This window comes from Arachis hypogaea, chromosome 5, assembly GCF_003086295.3.
Source record: "Arachis hypogaea cultivar Tifrunner chromosome 5, arahy.Tifrunner.gnm2.J5K5, whole genome shotgun sequence".
Lineage (NCBI taxonomy): Eukaryota > Viridiplantae > Streptophyta > Magnoliopsida > Fabales > Fabaceae > Arachis > Arachis hypogaea.
Window position 1 is genome coordinate 29,030,266 of NC_092040.1, and position 12,982 is coordinate 29,043,247.

At 33.9% G+C, this 12,982-nt stretch overlaps 1 protein-coding gene across 1 annotated transcript; it reads right to left on the bottom strand.

The window, feature by feature from the left end:
* Nucleotides 1-1,458: 1,458 nt before the first annotated feature.
* LOC112799633 (uncharacterized) lies at nucleotides 1,459-4,357 on the bottom strand. The gene is made up of 2 exons (XM_025841705.3): nucleotides 4,152-4,357; nucleotides 1,459-2,468 (listed from the first exon to the last, which is right to left on the bottom strand). Exons 1-2 carry the CDS (start codon nucleotides 4,309-4,311, stop codon nucleotides 1,459-1,461), a joined length of 1,170 nt encoding a protein of 389 aa, XP_025697490.1. The 5' UTR covers nucleotides 4,312-4,357.
* Nucleotides 4,358-12,982: the final 8,625 nt, after the last annotated feature.

The window sequence follows — 12,982 nt, forward strand, 5'->3', positions numbered from 1 at the left end:
ATATATATATATATATATATATATATATATATATATATATTTCAAAAACAGTAGTATTTTCGGATAGTTTTGGCCAATTTTTTTTGTTTTGATTAAAAAATTTGATCTATTAACTAAAAAAAATTCTTTATTTAAATTTTTGACATAAAAATAATATTTTTTATTAAAATATTTTTAAAAAAATAAATAAAATGATAAATGGACCAACTTATTTAATCTATTAGACTGGTCATAAATAGTTCAAAGTTAAAAAAATTATGACTTATAAATAAAATAATTTAAAACGGATCAACCAATTTTAACCCATTTACTTAAATAAAACGGATCGTCACATTTGACCGTTATAATTTTATATACCAATCAATTCAAAATTCATCATGTATATTTGTTTATTTTCATTTTTTCACATGCCATTCATCACTTATATGCTTAAGTATTGAAGTTCAAATTTTATTTTTTGTATATAATAATTTATTCGTTAATGATAAATTTTTATTTTAAAATTGAATTTAAACAAATTATAATACTTAACTTGATAGATTAAGAGATTGTGAGACAAAAAAAATGATAGATATTCCAATAAAAATTTTATAGTTATTTTTATGTATAGATATTTTATTTTGACCATTAAATAATAGATTATAAGATTTGATTTTAATATATTATAAAATTATTATTTTTATTTAAAATGTACCTAAATAAATAAATATATTTTTAAATAAAGATCTTTATGAGGTATTTTTGGCATAAGTAGGTGTAAAAACAAAATATATATTCCTCTCTATGTGATATTTTGGTAAATGCATGCGCCTGCAATTTATACTTAATACTATTTGGTGAAAACTCAGTTACAGTCGACTTCACGTAGAATTGATAGCTGAGAGCCGTTAAATTATTTGACTGATTTGACTAAATTTTCATCTAACGACTCTTAGATATCAATTTCACGTGAAATCCACCTTACATGAGTTTTCACCATACTATTTGCTTATACCCATCCAAAACTATTAGAACATTTTATACTTAACAATGGTAATGCTACTGTGTCGGTTGGCAGCATATGAATTCACATACAATCTTGGCTCCCTACCAAACACTCTATCCTGGTCCACGCCTCATGTCTCTGATCCTTGAATAATTAATACCATGAATCCTCCATTATCTTCATTTGGTTTCTCAATAAAGTGCTATTAGATATGTAAATTATTTGAGTCTGTCAGATAGGAAAAACCAAAATATCATCATAGTTATGTAGAATATTTTGAAGGAAAGAATTTTCTGGATAGCAGAATGTATAATATAATAAGGGTATGGTGTTAAAAAGAAGATGTATATACAAAATTTATCAGATACAAAACATTCAATCTAACAATTCTTATGTTTATAAAAGTGGTAATTTCCCAATATACAGAAACAATAATTATGCTAAATATTATGTTAACACATGGATCTGATCTGTTATCTATATTTGCCAAGCTCCACCTTCTTCATGATTTTTCTCTGACCATAATATATGGATGAATCTAATATTCCAGCAACAGTGAACACCCCTCCAATAATTGCACAAATGTTGGTCAAGAAATGCAAAAGAGGAGTATGGCTCTCTTTGAAAATAACCTTAATTGGAGATATGTCATAAGAAAAGAATACTCCAGGAACTGAACCTTGCTCTGTTGTATTCGTGAAATGTTCTGTCACAGAATACTGATTTGAATAGATAACATGACCTGTAACATATTCGTATATTGTCGGAACCACCTTGATGAAATATTGGTATATTCCATGTCCATGAACAGGTCCTTGCACCCATTTTGCATCATCATCATCAAGAGGGTTTACTAATCCAGGATATTGGGCTCCAAAACTGAATTTGTTGATTTGATGACTTATGTTAAAATGATTATTATCTCGTAAAGCAAGCAAATCAACAAGAAACGAAGAAGTTGAATGGTTAAGAATACTTTTCCCAATTGCAAAATGAAAATCTCCAGCAACCTTATTAATTTGAAGAGATCCATGAATATTGCATCCTTCACCTTCTTCATCCTTTATCCTCTGAACATACCCTTCTCTTTGACACTGATCAAACAAGTCCAAGTTCTCCGGCAACGCCCATTCCTTTTTGTTATACGCTTCTTGAACTTCTTCACAAGAATTACAACAATTGCCATCAGCACCATAACAAGAACCGCAATACTCTTCGTCGTACCCTAATCTGCCACCATGTATTTGTAAAGGCATCTGGATTTTCGGGGCGCCAATTCCGTCTTGCATCATTGCTACCACGTTACCATGAGCATCAATTCTTTTTTTCAGGATATTATGTCTTATATTACGATGCTGCTCGCCAGTAATATCCATTGCGTCTAAACTGAGCAACGAACATCTAACATAAGGAAAAGTGACGTCAAAATTGATGTCTAGGGTTTCTCCTCTAGAAGTATCCACCAAAAGCTTAGTCTCTGTGTTAGTATTGTTGGGAATAAGACACAATTCCCCCTTGAGAAAACACCTTTGACAGAGAAATAAAATAGACACAATCACAACACAAGAATTTAACGTGGAAACTCCAATTACCGGAGAAAAAACCACGGCCGTTGTCAAATGACAACCAGAGAATATCACTATGTGAAAATTGTTACAACACATAGACTTCTTTCTCTCACCGGCACCCCAGTACACCCACACTCTTTCAAAGCAAATATCTAACTACACCTCACAACACTCTCTAATCAAAGAGTACAGAGGAAAAGAAAAATCAGATACAAGCTTAAAGTGTTTCTGACTGGTGCAAAAACAAATGGAGAACTTAGCCTCATATTTATAGCCTAGGCCACCCACTCCATTTGCTATCCTAAGCAATGTGGGACTAATTCAACCAAATCCTAACAATCTCCACCTTGATTGAAATAGTCACACATCTTCAGCTTCCATTGTCAACACCGACAATTCTTTGCTGCCATTGTCTATACCGACAATCATAGTTCAGAGAACTATCATACTCCACCATGAAAGTATACTCACTTGGAATTAGACCACTCCAAGAATTTCGCCTTGGTACAGATCGAAACCTTGCTGAAAATTCATGGTGCAACTTCCAAATTGGCTTTTCCTGGAAGTTCTTCAGCCATCGACCTAACTCCGCCACACACCTTGCATCTCAACGCCAACCAATGCCCGTGTGCAATTGTGGACCTGATTGCCACAACTTATCCTTATCCATGGCAGTGCGGTAATACCATGAGGATACTTCTTGTCTACTAGAGAACATCATCTTCTCTCATAGAGAGAGCAACCAGAGATCTTCTCCTTCAACGCCTTGTGCAAACCTGATTGTATCAACACATCCTTGACTTGTACTTGCCACAAGCCAAAATTGATTCTTCCATCAAATTTCTCTATTTCAAGCTTCACAGCACTTGAATATCCTGACATTGTTGCAACCGTATACTGGAATATTATAACTCAACTGTAGACCGTGCACTAGGAAGGGTCCCCAGGAAAGAGAGGTGGGTCACAATGGACACACTTAAATACCAAGTCTTTCCTTAGCCAGAACCTTTTCCAAACTGCACTCTCACAGAGTCACACTGCCTTCCAGCAACAACAACAGCAACCAAAGATCAACCTCAAGCCACAGGACAAAATTCTTTTCTGATGTGGAAGGTCAGACTAGGCTGCAACCACAGAGCATACTAAGAATAAATCCCACCGAACCGAAGCTCTGATACCACTTGTTGGGAATAAGACACAATTCCCCCTTGAGAAAACACCTTTGACAGAGAAATAAAATAGACACAATCACAACACAAGAATTTAACGTGGAAACTCCAATTACCGGAGAAAAAACCACGGCCGTTGTCAAATGACAACCAGAGAATATCACTATGTGAAAATTGTTACAACACATAGACTTCTTTCTCTCACCGGCACCCCAGTACACCCACACTCTTTCAAAGCAAATATCTAACTACACCTCACAACACTCTCTAATCAAAGAGTACAGAGGAAAAGAAAAATCAGATACAAGCTTAAAGTGTTTCTGACTGGTGCAAAAACAAATGGAGAACTTAGCCTCATATTTATAGCCTAGGCCACCCACTCCATTTGCTATCCTAAGCAATGTGGGACTAATTCAACCAAATCCTAACAAGTATGAAGGTATAAACTTAGTTCGGAAATGAAAAGAAAAACAATGACGATGGTCGATACAACAGTGATGACACCGCCGGTGATTGTGCGGTTATAAAATTCTTTGTGGACTTTTGGGTACGCGTCTAAATTACGGAACCTGTTGAAGATCGTGTTCATGGTGGACGGAACCAAAATAAACACTGATCGAGGTTTAGAGAAAGTTTATGAGAGGGTAAAGAAGGGAATATGCGTTGAATGGATGGAGAATGAAGGAACAACATACAACCCCTTTTCTCTTTATACCTTTTCATATATTTTTTCTTATTTACATATTTTTGTTTTGTTAGTTGGTGACCAAATTAAGCATTTCTTCTACATACAGCTTAATTTAGTTTAACTGTTTTAACGGATTATAACTATTTATTCCATATTCCCAGGTGGAGATATTGTTTATATCATTATATGCCTATGTTGTAATTAGTTTAATTATTAATTAATTAATTAACCCAATTTAACTTGAGGAAAAATCGAGGGAAGAGGGTGATTAATTACCTTAAATTGGAAAAATAAAAATGGTCTATTAGTTGGTTGCAACTTGCCACACAGCTGATTTTTAATTTAAAACATGCAAATATAAAATATGGCCAGTTCTACAATGAGGTAAACACAGTTGTAGACCACGACAATAATTCATGATATTATCTGTACATGCAATCCAAACAATTTAGTACTTGGTGAATTGTTTAAACCATATCAAGTGAAACCATCAAAGTTACACTCAGAGAGTATCTAGCTGGATTTAGCTTTTAGTAGGCTAGGGTAGTTGTGCATCAATCACCAATGTCAATGAAAATTTTTTAGATGGATTCTTCAATGAGCCAGCCTAACCACTTTGAAATGGGAGAAAGGGTTTGCAAATATAATTACGCCATTCTTACTAGTGTTTTATTGATTAGTATATAATGATTATGGTTTTAATAATTTTAAGTTAAAAATTTTAAAGAATTTGATAATATAGTTGAGTAAGGGAAGAATAGGAGAAGAAAAAGCAACTTGAAAAATTAACCGTATGAAAAAGAAAAAGAAAATAAATCAAATTGCAAATGGAAGTTTATTGGGTTTAGAAAAAAAATGGATAAAGTATGGGTTTTATCTCTAACCTTTTCGAAATTTTTTAAAATTGTCCTTTAACGTTTAATTTGATTTAACTTTATTCTTAATGTTTTAAATAAATTTTAATTTTACATTTATCGTCAATTTTTTAAAAGTCAATAGTTAATAAATATTTTTCTTTCAATTTTATTCTTATTCAAAATTCTAAGTTTAACCTTAATTTTTTTTGGACATTATTCGAGTTGGACTAGACCAAACCTACCTAAATTCTAAAAAATCCAACCTAACCCATGACTAAAACCCATTCATTGTCTAACGCCAATTTAAAAATTTAATCTTTTTTCCTTGTTCAACTTCATCTTCTTCTTTCATTTAATCGCATCATAACCATTGTCAGCATCACACAAAGAGAGAGGAGGAAGGAAATGAAGAAAGAACTGCCGGCCAAGGGCTGTCGCTGCCATTGAACCACCGGCGAGTCTGAGAGGATCGGAGAAAGAGACAAATGACACAAAGAGGTAGTGGCTACAAGCAGCTCCAACGATGTTTCCAGAGACACCTGCAATGGCTGTTCTAGCACCTTACCGGTGAGCTCCTCTCTCTCTCTCTCTCTCTCTCTCTCTCTCTCTCTCTCTCTCTCTCTCTCTCTCTCTCTCTCTCTCTCTCTCTCTCTCTCCCCTTTTAGCATGTGTTAGAACAGTAGCGGCAGTAATGACGTCCTCCACCAGTGCCCTCTCCTCCCTCTCTTCTTCCTTTGATTCTTCTCTTCTTCTGTTCTTAGCTTCGTTCTTCTCTCTATTTGTGTGTGCCAATGATAAATGAAGTTCATGATGATGATTTTAAATTTAGAAGTTGGGTTGTGTTGATGGTGAAAGTGGCGGTGAAAATGTATTGGTGGTGGTGGTTGTTAATGGAAGAGAGATGTTGATGATAATTAAAGAGGAAGATGAGATAATGGAGGGTAGAATTGATGGGATTGGCATTAGATTAGAATTTTTAAGTAGATTGGGGTTAAAATTAGAATTTTGAATAAGGTAAAATTGGAAGAAAAATATTTATTAACTATTAACACTTAAAAAATTGACGGCAGGAATAAAATTGAAACTTATTTGAAACGATAAGGATAAAATTGAATCAAATTAAACGTTAGGAACAATTTTAAAAAATTTGAAAAACGTTAGACCCAAAAAGCATATTTTACCCATAAAAGATGTCATAATAAAGATGTTGGGTGATAAAAGTTGTCTTTCTCTTTGGTTGAAAAAACCTCTTTCTCCCATGAAGAGCAAGCAAACACCAAACTTTGTTGAAGGCTGTCATCGTCGCCTGAGTTTTGGATGTGGTTCTCCTCTCCTATCTTCTCTCTTCTCTCCTCTTTAATCTCTTTCTCTTCCCCCTCCCCCCGCCTTCCTCTTTTTTACTATTGATCATCATCTTTTTTTACAGCTTGGTTCACTATTCACCAGTCATATCTCTCATCACTACCAGTCTTTCGCCATCCACATCTTTTCATTGTCCCCTTTTTTTTCTTTCACTCGCCTTTCTCCTTTTTTCCTTTTTCTTTTTCTTTAGTTGATGTTCTTGTTCTTTTTCTGTCTTTCTTTTAAAGATGTATCGGTTCATTTTATAGGTATTTTAGATATATTATTACCGATCTAAGATAAAGATACAATGAAGAGAATTTTTTATCTATGAAAATATTTTTAGATTTAAAAAACTTTCAAATATATCTAAAAAAGAAGAGAGGATATTTATCTATGTTGCAATATTTTTTGTGTAAAATTAAAAGTAAAAGACATTAAAATTTGTCTCTTTTTTGTCTTATAAAATTTTTTGTAATTGAATATTATGTCTCACTGCCCCTCTCAAATTATAACTCAATGTAAAAATTTTCTATTTTACTATTTTAGTTTTAAATCTAATGGCTTTTTATAATTTATAAGTATCATTTGACTTATTTTTTTTAAAAAAGTTTTTTTTTTTTTGTTAAAATAGATGTTGGGCCACAAAGCAGGCACTTATAATATCTTTACAACTTTTAGTTCTATTTAATAACAAAATTAAAAACATTACACATTACGAGGAGGACTAAACCAAAAGTAAATATTGATCGAGCAAAATTAAATATAATAGATTCATTTCGACTCTTAAAATGTTTCATTATAATGAATTGATAGGAGTGGTGCTTGAGACATATTGGTTCACTCAAAACAAAGACAAAATAGTAAAAATACGAGATAAAATATGAATATAAAACAGAAAAGTTAATGGGTTAATTGATTAAATGCATTGAATGATGAGGAGGTTTTTAATATTTTTATTATAATTGAAATGTACAAGAATCAGGTATATATAATAAGCTTAATGTACAGCAAGATCGTGACTTAATTAATCTAATTTCAGCCTAAAATGGGAGGAGACCCACCTAGTTGCGCGCGGTTCCACTTGATTAACTCTAAAATCCTAAAACCAAAAGAGTATTTAGAGTACATAATGTTGGAATAAATTATTTTATATTCCATAATCGAGAATAACTTATGATGTCACATTGATGCCATTATTATTACAAAATATAAAAAAAATTCAACTAATGGACCAAATATCTAATGATGAGCATTCAGAAAAATGTATCGAGAATAAATGATCTCAAATGTGCATCATTTCAATTTTCATAATGAGATGATATAGGGGTAAACTATATAAGCTAGGGTAGCATGCATACCACTAGTAGCTTTTTGTTTCTTTACTTAATCAATAAATCAAGCACAATCGATTAATTTTAGTAGTCCTATGTTTAATTTTGACATTTTAAATTTGTACCATTATAATAGTGTTAATAAAAAATATTATATTTTAAAAAATGTTGAATTCGAGATTTAGTAAGCTTGAGTTTTAAAATGAAGATCTATATCGAGAAAATTTATGACAGGAAATTTAAAGCAAGAGTTGGTCGAGAAGTTAAGTCAAGGGTGCTGACTGATATGTTCGAAGCAAAGAGTTTAGGAAGTCAAAGGTTATTCCTAGCAGTTATTTTGTTAAGCAAAAAGAGCGGAAACTGTTGTTTAAAAGTTAACGAACGTAGATGTTACACCTTAATCTGATTAGTTGAAGACTCTTTTAAATATGAGAAGACTAGAAGGAAAAAGGGTTGGAACTTTACTTCAGAAAAAATACTCAAGTACACTCACATCCCATAAATTTTTTGAGTTTGCGTTTGAGTTATTTTTCTATAGGATTTCTTCCATGTTTTTAATCTTCATTTATATTTTTAGTAATTAATCTTTACTTTTCCTGCAAATTTATCTTTCAAGCAATGTTTAATTTTCTTGTTTAATTTAATTTTTCAGCACTTTGTTTTTGAATTCAAAGTCCTTTGATCTTATCAAAGGCAATTTACAGCTTTCATTTAAATTCAATGTAATTTATTTCAATTTTAATCAATTTATTTTCGAAATTGCTTTGTCTTTCAAATTTTTTTTATTTTCGTTCAATCGAAAGGTCCTTTGATGCACTTTTAAGAAAACCGGTACTCACAAAGAGTAGATTTCACTCCCAAACCACTAGATATCAAACCATCATCGATTTGCTAAAAATCGACAAAACAAATTGGCACACCCGGTGGGACAGATTGAAAATTTAAGTGTGTCAAATGATTGTATGTTGCCATAGTGTATGGCAGATGAGATTTCTAATGTTAATGGTGGTTCATCCACAATTGATAGTGCACTAGTAGTTGCATAATCTTCGAATGTTACTTTACGTCCAGAAGAAAATGTGGTGAGTGAAAGTGTGGTGGTTACCAGTTCCTAAACAGGGAATAACGGGCATAATACATTCCCACATGGTAACACATTACAAACTCAATCCCCAGTAACCACTGGTTGGCCTACTTATGGCCTTCCTCCAGGTTATACACCACCAATAGGTGGTTTTGATCCTTCAATTTATTTTGGAGGTACAGTTGGGATAAATAATATTCAACTTCGACAACAACATCCTGAGTATTCTCGAGATTATAATGTGGTATCTACATCGAATGCTTCTAATTTGATAACAGTATTTCAACAACATATAGAAGAGAGTAATCTTGATTTGGTTACTTTGTTGACCGACAAATGACTACAATCTTAAATCCCACGATGGCAGACTATGAGACAAAGTTTGAGCGTCTTTCCAGGCAAGTTGAGTGGATTGCTCGAATTATCGATTATGATGTGGGAGATAGGCAACGCATGGAAGAAAACCATGAGGGCATTGAAAATGTGTTTAAGAATGAGAATGACAATGTACTCATGGGCAGGGAAAATCCTCAAATGATTCATCAGGGCCAAAATGTTGATGATGTGTTGGCTCGATTGCGAGTCAATCAAGTTGGTAAGCGCTATCAAGTCACAAGAATAATTGAGGATGTGCTTAATAGGGTTGGATTCAATGTGGGTTTCATGAATTGACTCTATTTTGTTTCTACTTTCTCTGTTGTTGTTCAAATGGCAGAAATGCCTAGAGAAGTAAAGAATCCTAAGATAATTACAAAATTTGCTAGAGATGTTGGCGAATCAACCACCGAACATATTGCCCGATATTTAGTTGAAATCGAAAACCTGGCTAATGATAAAAATTTGAAAATAAAGTTCTTTCCTTCTTCGTTAATGAAGAATGCATTTACTTGGTTTTCAAACATTAAGCCTAATTCGATGTCGACTTGCGCACAGTTAGAAAGTGCTTTCCATGCTTAATTTTATAGAGGGGAGTTAAATGTAGCAGTTACTGATCTGGTGGCTTTGAAACATGATGATGAAAAGTCAATTGATGATTATATGATTCGTTTCAAAAATGCCAGGAGTCGGTGCTATGTGTCTCTCCCTGAGAGTGAAGTAGTGAAAATAGCAACTCTGGGTTTGGGTTTTTATATGCGTCGAAAGTTGCTTAATATTCATATACCTGATCTGGCCCATTTGGCTGAAAGGGTGTGCCAGGTAAAAATTCTTAGGAAAGAAAAAGAAAAACATAAGAATGACGAGAGAAAGTTGAAAAGCAAGTCGAGAGGGTATCATATGTAGCAATGGAATCCTCGAGTAAGGAATCCGATTTGGAAGCGGAAGTCGATTTGGTTGAATTAAAGAAAGGACCGCCTTATGTTTGTTCTCTACTTAAGAAGATCTCGAATATTGATCAATTGAGTGATTCGAACATAAGAGTGGGAAAAAATATAGTTTTGATATTTCAAAATCGGATAAAATATTCGATGTGTTGCTTAAACATAAACAGTTAGTGTTACCTAAAGGCAAAACTTTGCTTTCGATAAAAGATTTAAAAGAAAAACCTTACTGTAAGTTTCATCAAGCAACTAGTCATTCGACTAATAATTGTGTCTGTTTCAGGGTCTTGATACAAGAAGCAATCATGGAAGGGTGGTTAAAATTCGATGATGTGGAAAGAAAGAGATGAAGGTTGATTCTGATCCATTCGATGCGGGGGCCAGTTTTGCTGAACCATACTCTAGTGTAAATATGGTTGGTTTTTTCTTATGATTTTGACACTGCCTTGGGAGATTTCGACTCCCATGTTAGAGCGGTTTATCCTGGAGTAGGTGATGGGCTGTTGGAATTCCTAATGTAGCAAAAATTGAAAGATCGGGACGTATCTCTGTGTCCTCGATGTAATGCAGTCTTCGATACTAAGGTTGCAGCAATCTTTGAAAAAGAAAGAATGAAGAAAGAATTGGCTCACAAAGAAGAACATGTTTGACAAAGGCAACCAAATCGAAGGATAGAGGAGCAAATTTCTAGTGGCCCTCAAAGAACCCCTACTGCACCTTTGAGCCGTTCACAGGCTTTAGGTGACCAATGGATACGGAATTGCCAAGAATTTCGTAATAGAGATGCCCAATACAGGCGTAATCCACAATGGGGCCATCGAGGTCCTCCTCATGGTCATTATCCTTATTTTCGAGGTCGAGCAAGAGGATATCAAAGAGGAAGGGGGTGGACGTCAAACTCTAAGGGCGTCTCAAAATGAAAAAGTCAAGGGGGTAACTCCTTCTGTGCATTCAAAGGTGGTATTCCCTGCTGATGGGGAAACGTATTCGAATGGAATTTCATCCCCTGTTAAACTGGATAAGGGTAAAGCTATGATAGTCACTTCAGAAGTTACTAAGGAGAAAGATGCTGATCTGAATGAGGAATACTTCGAAGAGAGTGATGATGAAATGGTGAGCACCATTTCGATAATTCCAACTAAATACTTGGGTGAGTATGAGGGGAATTGTAACAACCCAGTTTTTCGAGTACGCGAGATCTTTTCTGAAGGTACGGATTTCTCCGGAAGATCAGTAAAGGGAACACCTTTGATATATCATAAAGCATCTTAATCCTCATTTTCATTATGTCATATTTAAGCTAGAACCTTTTCTGAGGCAAGCTCGATAACGCAATCGCGAAGAACCTAGTTTTTGAACCGTATCGGTTAGGAGTTTTGATTCTGATTTTTGTAAATAGTCTCAGTTTGACGAAACGGACTCGATTCATGAGAGAAGATAGATAATAGTATAATATTATCCTTATATGAGTATTAGAAGCTACTAGAATGATATTATAATGTTACCTGGTCTGTTTTAGTTAGAAACAGGAAATTGGTTTAACCAGGTTCACAGTTTATTGGTGCAGCTTAGCACCAGCACTCCCTGATGACTTTAGCAATGCTAATGCCTCATCATACATTTTTTATTCTCATATTAAATATGTTACTAGTGTCATTTATGCTAGTGGCTCAAAAAAGAAGTTTTAGAGATGTTTTTACAAGTGTTCCGATACACCTAATTTTAGTAGTTATACACCTGAGATATTTTAATATTATTTTAATCCACCTTCAATTCAACCAATCACAACTCACCCTACACCCCCAAGACACTCCAATGCTGGTCATTTACTCCCTTTGGCCAAAAATGAGAAGAGAGAAAAGAGAGAAACTTTCATGACACATTGATCTTCAAAGCTTGATTTCTTCTGAACTAAAACTCAAATCAAAACTTCGATTTTATCAAAATGATCCTCTCATCTTCCTCTACATAACCATATAACACATCAAGGCTGGAAATAAGGTGAGATATCCCTCCCTCTTCAATTCGGTTTTCAAGGAAACATGCTTAAACATGTGTTTTCTTGATGTTCTTCCTTAGAAATCATGCTTAACTTGACTTGAGGGCCAAGAAACATTAATTTCCAGAAAGTTTAAGGTGAGAAATTCCTTCCTAACATGATGAGTAAGATTTAATTAGTAGATGGTTTTTGGATTTAAAGTTGTTCTTGATGTGATTTAGGAGGAAAAAGTGCATAAGGACCACCTGAAAGTATAAACGAATTTAGAGCAGCAAAACCAGGTAGGATTTGACAAATTTAATCTTGGTTGATTGTATTTGAGATGTGTGATTATGATATGGTTTGGCTGTCCTTGAAATTGATTGTTTATATGAGTAATTCTTGTTGAAATTTTGGTGAAAATTTGATGAAATTTGATGAAATTCAAGCTATGAACTTGTGTTCTTGTGGCTGCTGGAAAATGAAACCCCAACCCTTAAATTTTGGTTCAATTTGTGTTGAAATCATGTGAAAAGGATGGGGTTTTAGTGGCTGGGAATTTATTATGAATTTCGGTAAAAATCGGATGCTGAAAAGATTGAAAAACGGGTGAAAACAGAGAAAGAATCTGAAGAATTTACGAAAAACACGAAGAACAC